Source organism: Paralichthys olivaceus, chromosome 5 (assembly GCF_024713975.1).
Source record: "Paralichthys olivaceus isolate ysfri-2021 chromosome 5, ASM2471397v2, whole genome shotgun sequence".
Classification (NCBI taxonomy): Eukaryota; Metazoa; Chordata; class Actinopteri; order Pleuronectiformes; family Paralichthyidae; genus Paralichthys; species Paralichthys olivaceus.
In genome coordinates, this window is record NC_091097.1 from 16421385 (window position 1) to 16436068 (window position 14684).

Sequence of the window (14684 nt, forward strand, 5' to 3'; positions counted from 1 at the left end):
ATGTCAAAATGTATTTCATATAAAAAAAACTGATCTTAAGCAACAAGAAAATGTTAAAATGACATTTAAAAGAAAAATGTATCAAATAAAAACAGAAAAGAAAGAAAGTGATAAACATTATAAAAAGCGGTTAGTAGCATTAAATTATAATTCAAGCGTTTGGCATTTGCCCATAAAAATCACTCTTTCTCTCGTTTCCTAGTATTTCTTCATTTGCTATTTTTAAATCGCTGTAATTTGAAAATATAACCGGATGTCGGGCTCTTATTGTTGTGAGCAGTTTGACCCGGGCTGCTGGGATTGGTTGGTTTCTGCAGCGAAAGAGGAAGTTGCGAAGCCCGAAGCTGTAACAGGAGGTTGTTAGCTGTGGCGTTGAGCCGCCCTGAACACCGAGAGGAGCAATAACACGAGCCAGCGCCTTCGCGAGCACACTTCTGACGTTGTTGCTCAGCCGTCCCATGCACGGGGACCGTGTGCGGCGTCGCCCGCTGTAAAAAGCACCGAGGCTGGAGGCGACCGACGGTCCTGGACGCGTGTCTCCGCTTTGACAGCGAGCTAACGAAAACGATGCCCTCATCCCTTGTAGAGAAGCTAACGCGTTAGCCATCCGCTGCAACGCTTCGGCGTGTGATTAGCCTCGAGTCGCTTGACTTCGGAAGCTAATGAACGTTTCCCTCCGGTGTCGGATGAGCCGCAGAACAAGATTTCCAGGTTAAAACCCAACGGAATTACGCGACAATGCAGCCGAACCCACCGGATTCGAGTTAGCTGATTCGGCGGATGTGTACTAGGTCGGGCGCTTTTTATTGCGGGCTGTGATCAAAATAACTCGTTATTGCTAACATTTGCTAGCTAGTCGTGCGTGAGTGTGTGTGTGTGGAAGATCGACCCACGATGAGCCCCCTCTGCAGCCACGTTAGCCAGCAACACCGTAGCTAACGTTAGCTACAGATCTGGCTTGTCAGGTAGCTAATGTTGGCTCATTAGCGTAATTAAGCCGAGACTTAGTAAACCCAAGAAAGCATCTGAGCCAGCTGAACATGGTGAGTACGAGTCAGCGCTTCTTCTCCTTCACCCTGTCGCTCGTTGTGTCTTCCTGTCTCATGTGCTAACGGCTAACGTGGTGCAACAGCTTTAGACAGGAACACACAACGTTTTATTAATAGTCTATTAACGCAGGTAGCTGCTGGGACGTGCTAGTGTGTGTGTGTGTGTGACAGGTCACATAACGGTCTGGGAAAGCTCCAGGTTCCTCGACGGGATGTGACAGCTCTTCAAGCCATTTCACGGAACTAGACGCCCATCTTGCAAAAGCGAGAATTTGCCCCGAGTCGTGTTGAGCCTCGGCAAGTTGTGGCGTATTTCAGGAATTCAGACCCGCCTGCCACAGGAGCTGCAGCGTGAAGCCTCATTTCCCTATCTCTCCTCTTTTTGTCAGACGAGGGCCAACCCCCTCCACCTGTCAAGCCCGTAGAGCAACAGATACACCGTTGATTTGTATTCCCTGCAGCTATTTTATTTTATTAATCACCACTACCCCACCGTGCAGTGCTCAGTGTGGATAAACTTTGGATTTCCACCAGACTGTGCCGAAACATGCACACCCCTGATACACGTGCAGTGATCCAACTATATCCATCTATAGCAGTGTGCAGGCGTTAACACCTGAAGATAGGTTTCCATCTCACTAAGCTGGAGTACGATGGTAACATACAACTAATGTCTGTTTAAATTAGTCTGCAAGACTGCATGTTGAAGTTCTCTAGACATTCACACATTCATTCTTTTGTAACAGACTAGAAGGCCTTGTCTAATAAATGCTCAAATGAGAGACTTGAATGGCAGTGTGTTATCATCACCGTGACAATGGGATTTTTGGACATGATCAGGTGTTTAAAGAGACTTGTGACTGGTTTGCACTTCAGCATCTGATGTGCATGTATACTGCAAGACATGCACACCACTGAATTTCATCCTTCAAATGGACAGATATTAGAAAAATAGAGCATCCACTGCTTCGAATCATGTATATTGTCAAATAGCTGTCTCATATGTGCTTATTAATGCTTAACTTTGTCTCTTATTATTCTATAGGCTTCAGAGGAGGCATCGCTGCGTGCACTGGAGAGCCTCATGACGGAGTTCTTTCACAGCTGCACGACCAATGAGCGAAAGAGAGAAATAGGTAAGTTTGACCCCAAGAAGTAGTCGGTAGATCAATGAAGTGGGAAACATGAAATTAAAACCTTTAAGCCCTTTCCAGATCTGTGCCTCGACACAATCTTGTCTGTGACTTCTGCCAGTAGTGTCTCTCACCTCCTGGCTTGGTTTTTGCTATGATATGCATTATTAGCTGTGGGAACTTTTTTATAGACTGGTGTGTGAGCCTTTCTAGATCATGTCCAATCAATTGAGGTGTAGAATAATCTTAAAGATGAAGAAGGGAAATGAGAGGCACCTGATCAAAGTGTTGAGGCAAAGGGTTTTAATACTTGTGTCAATGTTATGTTTCTGTTTTTCTTTTCCTTTAAGAAATGTACAGAAATGTATAAACTCAGTTTTCTCTTTTTGATCTTGGGTGACTGAGTGAAAGTTGATTGAGCGACAAAATCAGTCCGATTTAACATGTGAGGGGTCTGAATAGAGTCTAAATGAACTGTTGGACCATTTCACACAGCGGAGCATTTACTGTGACCAGAAATAATTTGGTTTCTATTTTTTGTGTCACTTTTTCAAGACACTTCCTGTTTTGTGATGCGTTACTTTCAGTCTGTCTGCAAGTGAAGTACTTCATTGCCATATACCTCTGTCAGTGATCATACCTACTTCCTCTTTACTGCAGAAGAGTTGCTGAATAACTTTGCGCAGCAGACGGCAGCGTGGCGGCACTGTTTGTTCTTCCTTTCCAATACTCGCAATGAGTATGTAATGATGTACAGCCTCACAGTATTTGAAGTAAGTACTGTAGGTGGAAGATGCTCATTGTGGATTCATTGTACCCTGCTCGGCCTTTTTTACTTGATAACATTTTTCACAGAGAAATGCATTGCTTAGTAGTTACTGATCATATGACAGTTGTATGTTGTTTTTCTGTTTCCTCATTTCATCAGTTCTACAAAATGAGTTAGTTAAATGTATAAGTGTTTTTCAGTAGCATTTTCTTGATAAATGAATTACAGGAATTAGCAATTAAACATTTTCCTCAGCCAGAAGAGTTGTGTCTAAATAAGCTTCTCCAGCTTTCACCACTGATCATCCCCTTTTACGTTCAGAACCTGGTGAACAAGATGTGGATTGGTGTTGCTTCACAAGACAAGATGGAGATTCGCAACTGTCTGCCCAAACTCCTGCTTGCTCAGCACAAATCTGTGCCCTACTTCATCCGGAACAAACTCTGCAAGGTCATCGTAGACATCGGTCGCCAGGACTGGCCAATGTTCTACCACGATTTCTTTACAAACACCCTTCAGGTGAGCCTCACTTACATCAGTTTGTTAGACATCAGTTTGCTCCAAATGCCTGCTGACTTGACTTTATTTCAATTATGAAAGGATATGAATCAATATCACTCGTCGTGATAAAGAAAAATTGTGAAATATTCACCTGTGTTTCCAAGCTTTTTCCACACTATGTTCTTAAAAGTTCTACCCTGTAAGTGTAAAATATGACCATGAAAATAATAGATGAAACAAACAGCCACCCTAATTTGTCTTGTGAAGGTTAATGCAGGATCTGTTGTATATAGTGAGAAAAATTCACTGATCTCTATCTCCACTGTCTCTTGATCTGTTGTGAACTCCAGTTGATCCAGACCCCAGCTCTGGCTCAGTTGGGGTTGGTGATGTTGAAAACGACATCAGAAGAACTTGCATGTCCTCGAGAAGATTTGAGTGTTGCAAGGAAAGATGAGCTGCGTAAACTGCTGCTGGAGCAGGTACCGACTGTACTTGGACTGTTGACGGGTGAGAACAACCTTACATTTTTTTGTTCAACATGATTTTACTGATATGAATAAACCAACAGTGCTTGGTAGTAGTTTGTGGTAGATCACGTGTAGTGTTTTGTCAGCATAGGAGCAAAACAGCAGGTTGCAGGCAAGATGAAGGAAAGAGATTTATGCTCTTATTGCTTAATAATCCATGAAGTTGTCAGGTTAATGCACTTTTGCTTTTAAGCACATTTATCCTTCACTCGTTCAGGGGCAAATAATAATTTATTTTGTAATTTGGATATAACATCAATGTGTATGCAAAAAAACCTTTTTCCTCACGTAAATCATAAATTATTTTCAATAGATAGCTACTCATTGATCATCCTCCTGACATTTCATAACAATGATTTGACGCCTTTTACATTTTTTTTGTTGCTTTTACTTTGAGGGGGATTGACCATTTTAATGACAGTGCTTGCCTCCCCAAGCGCCAAAATTATAACAATAATACAACACTATTTTCCAGCAGCACCATTGCTGCATCCAGGGTTAAGCCCTGTACTGAGTGACCTCACTGTTGCACGTCCCATATTGCGAATGCAAAGGACTTAAATTCCCTTTGCAGACTGGGGCCTACTGTCAACAGAAAAGCTAAAACAACTTATGTTGTAACCTGCAATTTGGGTTAAATTCAACTTTTTAATTGCAAAACCTGGGATCAAATCTGCCCGAAGTAGAGTTAGGCTGCTGATCAGAACAAATGTATTGGTGGGAAGCCTTCAGTATATGTCATTTTAAATATGTGTCACTTCTTTTTCTGCAGGATTCCTGGAGACCTATTGGGATAAGCACAGTGTCATAGCTTCCACGCCGCCTCCCTCACCCACCTCAGGGGAAAGTGGTGAGAAAATTATTCTGAATTTACTTTAAAATGCTTGATTGAAATGTTGGGCTTTAACTAGACCATTTTGTGTCTCTTCAATCTATGTAGTGGAATTGCTGGGCAGCTTGTTTCAAGGCAGCCAATACTCAAAGCTGCTATGCCAGCCCATGGCAGCATTGGACAGTGAGAGTCAGCAGCTCTGTTGTCTTGTTTTGGAGTGTTTGGCCCACCTCTTCAGCTGGATCCCCCTCTCAACAAGCATCACACCCACCCTGCTGGCATCCATTTTCCATTTTGCACGTTTTGGTTGTGATATTCACACAAAGGCCAAGACGGGATCCTTCATCTCCTCCAACTCTTCCTCTTCTAATGGCCAGCTTAACCCTGGGACAATGGCACCAACATCGAACGGAGGAGGGCGAAACGGACAGCAATGGGAGGGCAGCAAAGTGGATCGCGCCCGGCTTGGTGTACTGGCCATGACTTGTGTCAATGAACTGGTGTCAAAGAACTGTGTGCCAATGGATTTTGAGGAGTACCTGCTGCGCATGTTCCAGCAGACCTTCTTTCTTCTGCAGAGGCTGACAAGAGAGAATAATGCCCATACAGTCAAGAACCGCTTACAGGAACTTGATGAGAGGTATGGACCTTAGTCTACTGGTGTTTGTGTGTGCAGACGTGTTAACAGATGACAGTGCATGTGTAAGGTAATGTATTTGTTTTCAAAGTACAGTATGATGTAGCAAAATACATCTTCGTACGTGGCAGACTGTCAAAACCCCCAAATGACAACACAATCCTTCTCTGTAGACATAACACTAAACACAACTTTTACATTGACTGTGGCTGTAACACATCACATGTGAAGCACTTTCCTGCACTGTCGGTATAATTTAACACAAAATGAAGTGCAAACAGGAACTGAAGTCGTCATTCCAAAAAACAAGACCTTTTGCAGACATCATGTCTCACACGTCTGTGTGCGTGTGTAATATACATGTCATTTTAAATGGCATGATCAGTTAAAACTTTAATGTGGTAGCTCTTGCAAACAGTTTTGTAAGGTAAGATGGTGGTTTGCAGTAACTCATCTGTGACATGAATATTATTCAAGAGTGGCAGACACATGAGCTGTCTGTTGTCAGGATGGAAATTAGTCAAACGTTCCCAAACTAGTGATGTCATTATTGACCAGTGTAAATTAAGTAACTTCTGTGTGCAAGATCTTCACGGTGTATTGACATTTCGTTCTGTTTCATCTTGCAGTTACCTGGAAAAGTTCACAGATTTTCTTCGCCTGTTTGTCAGTGTTCACTTGAGGCGGATTGAGTCCAGTCCTCAGTTTCCAATTGTAGAGTTTCTCTCCCTTCTTTTCAAGTACACCTTCAACCAGGTAATGATCATTTGTAATTTTTTTGTGCCGTACACCACATTGTGTCGATTCCTTCAGATTTCCTGCAAGCTTGCCTCTCATTTATTTATTTTTTTCAGCCTACCCATGAAGGTTATTTTGCTTGCTTGGAGATTTGGAGTGTGTTTTTGGATTTTCTCACAACCAAAATTAAAAGCAGACTAGCAGACAGAGACAGTGTCCTGAATAGGTAAGTGACTCAGAAAGCCTATTTATACCTTTTTAAACCTCAGTGGTTTTCTGAAAAGCCAAGTGAACTGAAATTGGGTAATGATCTCATAAGGGAACTATATACAATATAGATAATTAAGTGTACATGATGTCTGATGTGTTGTTGTTAATATAATCATGTGTGGTTGGACAGGTACAAAGATGCCCTGGTTCTTCTGTTAAGGGAAGTTCTGAATCGCATACAGTTCAGATACAATCAGGCACAGTTGGAAGAGCTGGATGATGAAACTCTTGATGATGATGTAAGAACATTTCACACACAGCATATTTCAGTATGTCATTTGCATCTTTTTATTTAACATTTCCAGTGTGTCTCTTTTAGCCACATGGAGTCTAAAGTAAAAGTGTATTATTTTAAGCAGGTTAGAAGATATGGACTCATTAGGAAGGTGTTTATAGCTTTCACTTCAAAGTCTAAATGTTATCCTTCATCTGGTAACCATAGAAACAGACAGAGTGGCAGAAGTACCTGCGTCAGAGTCTGGAGGTGGTTGCCAAGGTGATGGAGCTGCTCCCATCCCATGCATTCTCTACTTTGGTAAGAGATCACTGTTGGTGTCACCTTGACATATTGTCAGGATTTAGGCATCTACAGTTAAATAATTTTTTTTTTATATTTTTGAATTCCAAATTTCCTACAACAGGAGCGTCAATGTTAATTCCACAAATTGTTACACACTATAGCTTTCCAAAACATTAGAGCAGCAATATTGATTCCTCAGGTTTCCAAGATTGTTCATCAGCTCACACATTGGTCTGAAATATTAAACAAACAACAATTACAATACACATTTCCTCTTTTTATTTTACCAGTTAACTCGAGAAACATCAAATGAAATACAATCATATGACTTCAGACTAACAATGAGTTCCTATCAGGAGGATCCAGCCACATGTTGAGCAGTTTTACAGATCTGACAAGTCATGTGAACATTGGAATGTAGAATTATGAGTTTCACTTTTGTTTTGAAAAAAGTTGTTGTTCATAATATTGATAACTGATACTTCGTTGGTCCCTTTTTTTTGTTTTTCTTTCAACACGTCTGTTGTTTAGAGGGATGTGTTTATACACTAATTAGTGAAAAAAAGAAAGAATTTTTTAAAAGAAACTTTTCAACTATTTCATGTTGAGAAATGTATAATAACATAACTAATCTTTGACAGTGACAGCCTCCTCCTTATTCCTCTTTTTTATCTCAAGTTTCCAGTGCTTCAAGAAAATTTGGACGTGTACCTGGGTTTGCAGCAGTTTATTGTCACCACTGGCACAAGTATGTAATGCGCATGCTTTTGGTACAGCCACATTGAATGATGCTACTCACATAGATTAAAATGTTTGAATGCTCCGTCGTGTTTCAGGTCGAAGGCTAAATATCACTGCAGAGAACGACTGCCGCCGACTTCACTGTTCTCTCAGGGACCTCAGCTCCCTACTTCAAGCTGTTGGACGCTTGGCTGAGCATTTCATTGGGGAGGTTTTTGCTGCACGTTTCAGTGATGCCCTGGCAGTGGTGGAGAGGTTTGTGCTTCTCTATAACCTTGTACCTACAACATGAGACTATATTTGTATATAGAATGTTGTTAACCCATATTATTGCACATTTTGTGATGTCTAATGAGCCGTTCTCTAGCCGTTCATTTTGCAAGATATCATAATAAGCATTTTCTTTGTCTTTTTCAAGGTTGGTTGAAGTGACCTGTTACGGCTCTCGGACCAGCCTTTACGACCTGGAGACCGCTGTGCCTTCTGTGCTCAAGCCTGACCTCACAGACGTGTGAGTATCACATGTTTAAAGTAGGAATTCCATCCGTATCTTTAACATGGGACACAGTGGTCATAAAAAGCAAAACCATTTAGTTAAAGAGCACAGTGTCACATAGGGGACGTGTGTTTCTTTGTGTGTGAACAGTGACGATGTTTGTGTGAGTTTAGACACTAAACAGCCATATTTCACTGCTAGAATAAAAGCAGCTGAAAAGCTGCTGTTTGCACAGTGCTGGTGAAATTGCTTCCCATTGTTTGTCGTCAAAGTTGCTTCACATTTTGTATAATGAAGAGAGAATAATTTTGATGCTTGGAGCAGCTTGATTGAAATGCAAACCAAGCTGAATGCCATTAAAATAAAATGAATTATGTCATGAATAAACTAAATAGTATTATAAATATAAATTCAAAACAAACTGGGATAAGCTTTATAAAGAAGAACCAAGTATGTTTTATGAATTTCATCACATTGCAGCAACTTCTTGCAAGTCTGTTGCGTGTCAGAAATGTCATCAACACTTGTATTCTCTCGGACATTTTACTATAGGGCAAGTAGTTCCAGACACAAGTTCCAGAAAGTGTCTATAGCAACTGTGACATTGCATTCTCACATGTCGCCCCTCAGGGAAAATTTCAGGAAAAGTCCAGATTTCAGTGCATGTCTCCGAGCAGCACATGTTTTAACTGTGTAATGTTTTGTTTGTTGCAGACATGCACAGGCCCTTGCTGCTTTGCAAGCCTACTCTCACTGGCTTGCACAGTTCTACAGTGAAGTCCACAGTCAAAACCAGAGCCAGTTCATCAACCTCATCACATCCACAATCGATGCCAGCAGCCCACTCATCACAACTAAGGTAGCTTCTCTAACTCTCTCTCTCTCTCTCTCTCTCTCTCTCTCTCTCTCTCGCTCTTTCTGTTGCCCTAATCACACAAAGTTCAATGTCATGTCAATTGTGAACATTTACTGCATACGCAGTCCAAAGTGAATTCTAGGCTTCAGTTAGAGACTGAAACTTGGTATTAGAATCAATAAAATATCTGCATAACAGCCTAATTATCTATTATGCTATTATTGTGCTTTTATCTCCAGGTACCCGAGAAATTGCTGCTGTCATCGTGCCATCTGATGGTTTCCATCACATCTACTGTGCGGCCAGTGTTCTTGGTCACTTTGCCAGCTGTTCAGAACATCTTCAACCTCATTACCACAGAGAGTCGGACTCGCAGACTTCCCCAAGAGGTAAATGTTTGTTTCCATTTTTTTGCATTGTCTCTTTTCTGAGTCCACAATTTGTCTTTAAATAAAAGACTTCACTACACAAGCTAAACAATAAAATAAAAAAAAGTAGATTCATAAAAGAATCTGAGAGGTTGATGGTCTTGAAATGTTTTTAATACTTGAAATAATTATTGTTGTGTGTGTTTCTGCTCACACAGGCGCACATGCTGGTGTGTAGGGCTTTATCCAACATGCTACTGCTCCCGTGGCCAAATTTACCAGAGAGTGAGCAGCAGTGGCAAACGCGCTCCAGCAACCACGCCAGCCTGCTGGCTGCCCTCACACGAGAATATCGTATTTTAAGAGGAACAGTGAACATTACTCCACGGCAACCTGCAGTGGATGACAGTCAGTATTGATTTCATTTTCTTTCTTTTCTGTTTTGTTTGATTATTTTGATGCCCTGTCATTCCCTTTCCTCATCAAATTGTGTTATGTCACCATCTTCTCACTCCAGTGAAAGCACTGATACAGCAGACCCTGCCTTTGCTCAGAGACATGGTGGATAGCATCTCTGGGGAATCCACAAAATCACGTCAGATCTGTTACCAGAGTCTTCAGGAGTCTGTCCAAGTGTCCCTCAGCCTTTTCCCTGTGTTTATTCAGCAGCCAGGTCAGTGTCTTATCTGTAGTTGTGCTGCCCATCTAGAGGTTAAACTCAACATTTGATTTACGTTAATTTAGATTTCACAAAGAATGAGGCCTATCCCAATAGGCCCTGTATTGTATACATTTTAATATAAAACAAATTCTCAACAAACGACGACACATCTGACTGGCCAGCTTTGTTCATGGTAATTTCTCTTTCCCAGATATAACGGATGAGATGCTGGCCTTCTTCTTGACGCTGTTTCAGGCGTTGCGAGTCCAGATGGGTGTTGCCTTCACTGGACAGATCATCCACACTTTTCTCAGCATGTTCACCAGGTAAAAGAAACAAGTCCCTGCAGTCTTGCATCCTGTTTGGATAGATAAAGAATTGAAATGGCTTGGGGCATAATGCTGCTATCAATCTTAAACACTAATGAATGTGATGTCACTTATATGTGCTACAGGGAACAGCTGGCAGCCAGTATTTTGCAAGAGGGCAGCGCAGGGTGTAGAGTGGTACAGAAGTTCCTGAAAATCCTTCAAGTGGTGGTGCAGGAGCCTGGTCAAGCTTTCAAGCCCTTCCTACCCAGCATCCTCTCTCTGTGCATGGAGCAGGTGTACCCGGTGGTGGCAGAGGTCAGTTAGTGGTTGCTTGCTCAAAGTTAACATTCATTCAGGATTTTAAGCACCTAAACTTATCATGTGGCATCAGTCTCCAGTGAGAGCTCATGCAAAAGACAGTGAATGTGAATATTGTGAAACAACAAATTTTATCAAAAAGAAACTAGACATTAGTCACAAATCTGTTCATTTGAATAATCTGATAATAAAACATGCCCCACACGTTATGATATTGTTTTGATAGTATACATTGAAACTCGTTGACAGAGATCTTCACCAGACGTCAAGGCAGAGATGTTTGAGTTGCTTTACCAAATACTTCACCAAAACTGGAGGTACTTCTTTAAAACGTCAGTCTTAACAAGTGTCCAAAGAGGAGCCGCTGAAGATACAATGGAAAATGAAGCCCAGTTCACAGCTGCCATGCAGGTCAGTGTCCACAGCTGTCATCAAACCTTACCACCGTGTTCTATATTTCTGTTTTTCAAATGTAGAACAATCTACTGTCCAGTTGATGCATCAACGATGTACCATAGCTTTGTAATGTTAATCATACAGAACATAAAGTCAAAATGAAATTGTGTTTGTGTTTTCTGTTCTCAATATCATCAGTTCACTCACGTCTTCATCACAAAGTCATTGTTAAATCTGGTTTGACTTCATTCCCTGACTTGTGTTGAAATATCGTCTCCAGGCTTTCGGACAGTCGTTCCTGCAGCCTGACATCCACATCTTCAAGCAGAATCTCTCATATCTGGAGTCACTCAACAGCAAGCACAAGTTGTATCACAGAGTGAGTTGAGCTTCTGTATCTGTGTCACTGTTTTGAGATGTGTTGTATATCATCATGCAGCTAACTCACTTCCACCAATAACAGCCGTTCAGACCTTGGACAGGTGAAGTCAAAGCTGCAGCATTTTTAACTAATGAGATGCAGTTTTTTTCTCTTGGTGTTTGTCTCCCTTTTTGGCAAATTAAATGAAAGTAGTAATCAGTTGGGCTAAACAAAAACACAAACACTTTTCCAATCGATATAATGTAATCAATAACCATGTTTGGAGTCTTTATAATGTAAATGTTGTTTTAAATGTGCTTCAGAAGCTTTTTCGGACCTCGATGCTCTTCCACTTCATCAACGTGCTGCTGCAGGTCCTTCTCCACAAAAGCCACGACCTTCTTCAGGAGGAAATCATCCTCGCTATTTACAACATGGCCTCCGTGGACTTTGATGCCTTCTACTCTGCCTTCATGCCAGAGTTCCTCAACAGCTGCCAGGGTGTAGACAGCGGCCAACGAGCTGTTCTTGCACGCAACTTCAAGCTTGAACAGGTAAGAATGACATTTTACGGATATATTGTCTTCCGATAGTTCACCCTGGCAATGTGTTATGCATCCTTTTGGCACAAGTGTTGTATTAAATGGTGACGGAATTAAGCAATTGTCACTGATTTGCTTTTATTTTACTTTGATTTCTCCACAAGAGGAGACATGGACATGAAACGTCACAACAACTCAAGACTGCAGTGGCATTTAAAAGATGTTATACATATGACTACTGTATTTTATACTGCAGTAAATAAGCAACACAGTCCAGCTCTTAATTGAAAATGATTTTCCTCTTAATCTGTTTAGCCATTTAACAAGTTGACAAAAATAAGAATAATATGAGAAACATGTTTATACTACTCTTAACACTATTATTATCTGTTGTGTGGATTTTCTCTGTGTCATTGTCACAAAAACGTGATTTCCAGGCAGTCTACCATTACACCAACAGTATTGTAGTTCCTCTGAATAATCCACTGAATACACTGAACAGTTTAATACGGACTATGAAATGGTGTTTATGTGAATAGTTTACATGGTCACGCCTGGAGTCATAGGGAAACTTTCTCTGGAGAGCGAGGGTACTTTTGTTTTTTATAGTTCAATTTATTGTCCATTGCTGTGAGACTGTATCAGTTTGCACTGAATGGGTAAAACTGTTATCCATGAGTTAATTGATTACCGATACTGTAAGTACTGCTCTTCAGTGTAATGAGTTTAACTTTTAAAGATGAATTTGAACCTTTTTAAGTTTCATGTTTAGCATCAGTACATGTTTCTACTTCCTCTGTAAATCAATATTTCTGTTAAACTTTCTCTTCTCTCTCAAGGACCTGCCCTCGTTCACCCAAAGTGTGCAGCGACTGGTGAATGACCTGCGCTACTACAGACTATGTAACAGTAGCCTGCCCACTGGCACCATCAAGCTATAGCACAATGACTGAACCACTCCACACATCAACTATGATCTTCAAGGACTGCCTGTGCTGACCACTTTGCCCCAACACTCCTTTCCAGCTCAGCGTCGCTCCCCCTATTCAGAGTGATAGGAAGGAACAACATACGTTTCATGGTTGAGTGACTGGAGGTTGAGGATGCTGCTGATGTTTAATTTCTTGGATTTCTACTGTAGAAGGTTGGCACGTGTTTTTTTTTTTTTTTTCAAAGCAGTGCCCTCCTTATGAACTGCCAATGATAATTTGGCAAGAAATGTAAACCTGGTCTGCAGTCGGCTTTCGCCCAGACCTGGAGCAGTCTGAGCCAGGCCTTCTCTCCCACGCCTCTGCAACAAAGCCGAGCTGGGAATGAGCACTTTCAACTCATTTTGAGTTTTTTAAAATATCTGCTTTTATTCATTTTTGCCTTCAATTGTTTTCATCTCCAAAGGAGACGGACTCTCGACTTAAGATCTTTCATATCATTCCATTCTGACAAAGAGAAAACCTGCTTGATTTAAATAAAGTGCTTTTTTAGTAAAACTCAAGTGTTGGAAAATTCTCTGAAGGTGGTAAAATATTGGTTTGAGAATAATGGTTGTATGAAGAAATACAATAATTTGCTGCACGTTTACATTGTTTAATTTCATTTTAACTGGAATTAATCGACTTCAAATGCTGAATAATACGTTTTTTGGGGGTTTTTTTTCAGATTTTTAATTTTGTAGAGACAATAATCAGATTGTGTTTGGATCCTTACAGAGCCAGTGGATGAGGATTAGCAGATATAAATTATTTAGAATGGCTGAAGCCCTTGATGAAGCGTCCTCTGAGTTGTTGATGCACTGCATGTGACACATCACATGCAGCAAATGTCGAGTGAAGGCAAAAAATACTTAAGATGGGAAGTTGTCACCACCGGAAGAATCAGAACAACTTCACAAGCTTCACAGTGATGAGGTGAAACAACTCCACATTATCTTTCCTCTATGTTGAGCTGAGGTCTGTTCAGAACTTTCAGATGTTAAGCAACGTTTAATTCCAGTTAAGATGTTCATTATTTTGTACATTCAGCTCTGATTTTTGCTATTTAGAAAAGAGATGACAGAGGAGGTTCATGTGACTCAGCACAATCTAATGAATATGACTTCTGGACCCTTAATTTAGTTAGAGCTTGTTTAAACTCAGAACCTTGTCTTGATGCTAAATATAAATTTGTTATATGTTTTTGATGTGAAAACGTATAAATATCTTCACTGTAAAAGTTCAGACTTCTTTTCTGAGAATCTCATATTCATGTGGTTTAATTTAAAACAAATTCCACATATTTAATAGCTCAAGATAAATGTATTGGTCACAGGAAGAAAAGAGACTGTTGTATCGTGTCAAGCACAAGATAATAACGTCAACCTGCTTTACTTCAGAGCTTAAAAGAAACATCCGCGTGTATTGATGACAGATTTGAGTTGCATTATGTGAATATAGGATCCATCAGTTTTAGAGATTAAGAAAGACAAAAAATTGACATTTACCATTTGTAAGCTGTTGCAAGTCCAACAACTTTATAAAAATACTGAATTCAAGTCGCTGTAATATTCTTGTATCAGGATCATGAAGAACTTTCTCAAAGCTGTATTTGTTGGACCTGAGGAGCAGGGTCATTGTTGGGCTCTTAACTTCTGTCACCTGACTGTTCTGTCTCTGACAACTT

General features: G+C 40.6%; 1 protein-coding gene across 2 annotated transcripts; it reads left to right on the forward strand.

The window, feature by feature from the left end:
• The first annotated feature begins 296 nt into the window (after positions 1-296).
• Positions 297-13516, forward strand: xpo6 (exportin 6). Of its 2 annotated transcripts, none has more exons than XM_020105947.2 (24): positions 297-1043; positions 2095-2185; positions 2843-2955; positions 3273-3470; positions 3803-3962; positions 4755-4832; positions 4923-5454; positions 6081-6207; positions 6306-6415; positions 6590-6698; positions 6902-6994; positions 7658-7727; positions 7816-7975; positions 8139-8231; positions 8931-9075; positions 9312-9461; positions 9659-9848; positions 9958-10113; positions 10313-10427; positions 10556-10727; positions 10980-11141; positions 11407-11505; positions 11811-12041; positions 12869-13516. In XM_020105947.2, exons 1-24 carry the CDS (start codon positions 1041-1043, stop codon positions 12968-12970), a joined length of 3459 nt encoding a protein of 1152 aa, XP_019961506.2. In that variant the 5' UTR covers positions 297-1040; the 3' UTR covers positions 12971-13516. The 2 variants fall into 2 exon arrangements, with proteins under 2 accessions (XP_019961506.2, XP_069380734.1); XM_069524633.1 differs by lacking the exon at positions 297-1043 and adding an exon at positions 1221-1705.
• The last annotated feature ends 1168 nt before the right edge of the window (positions 13517-14684 follow it).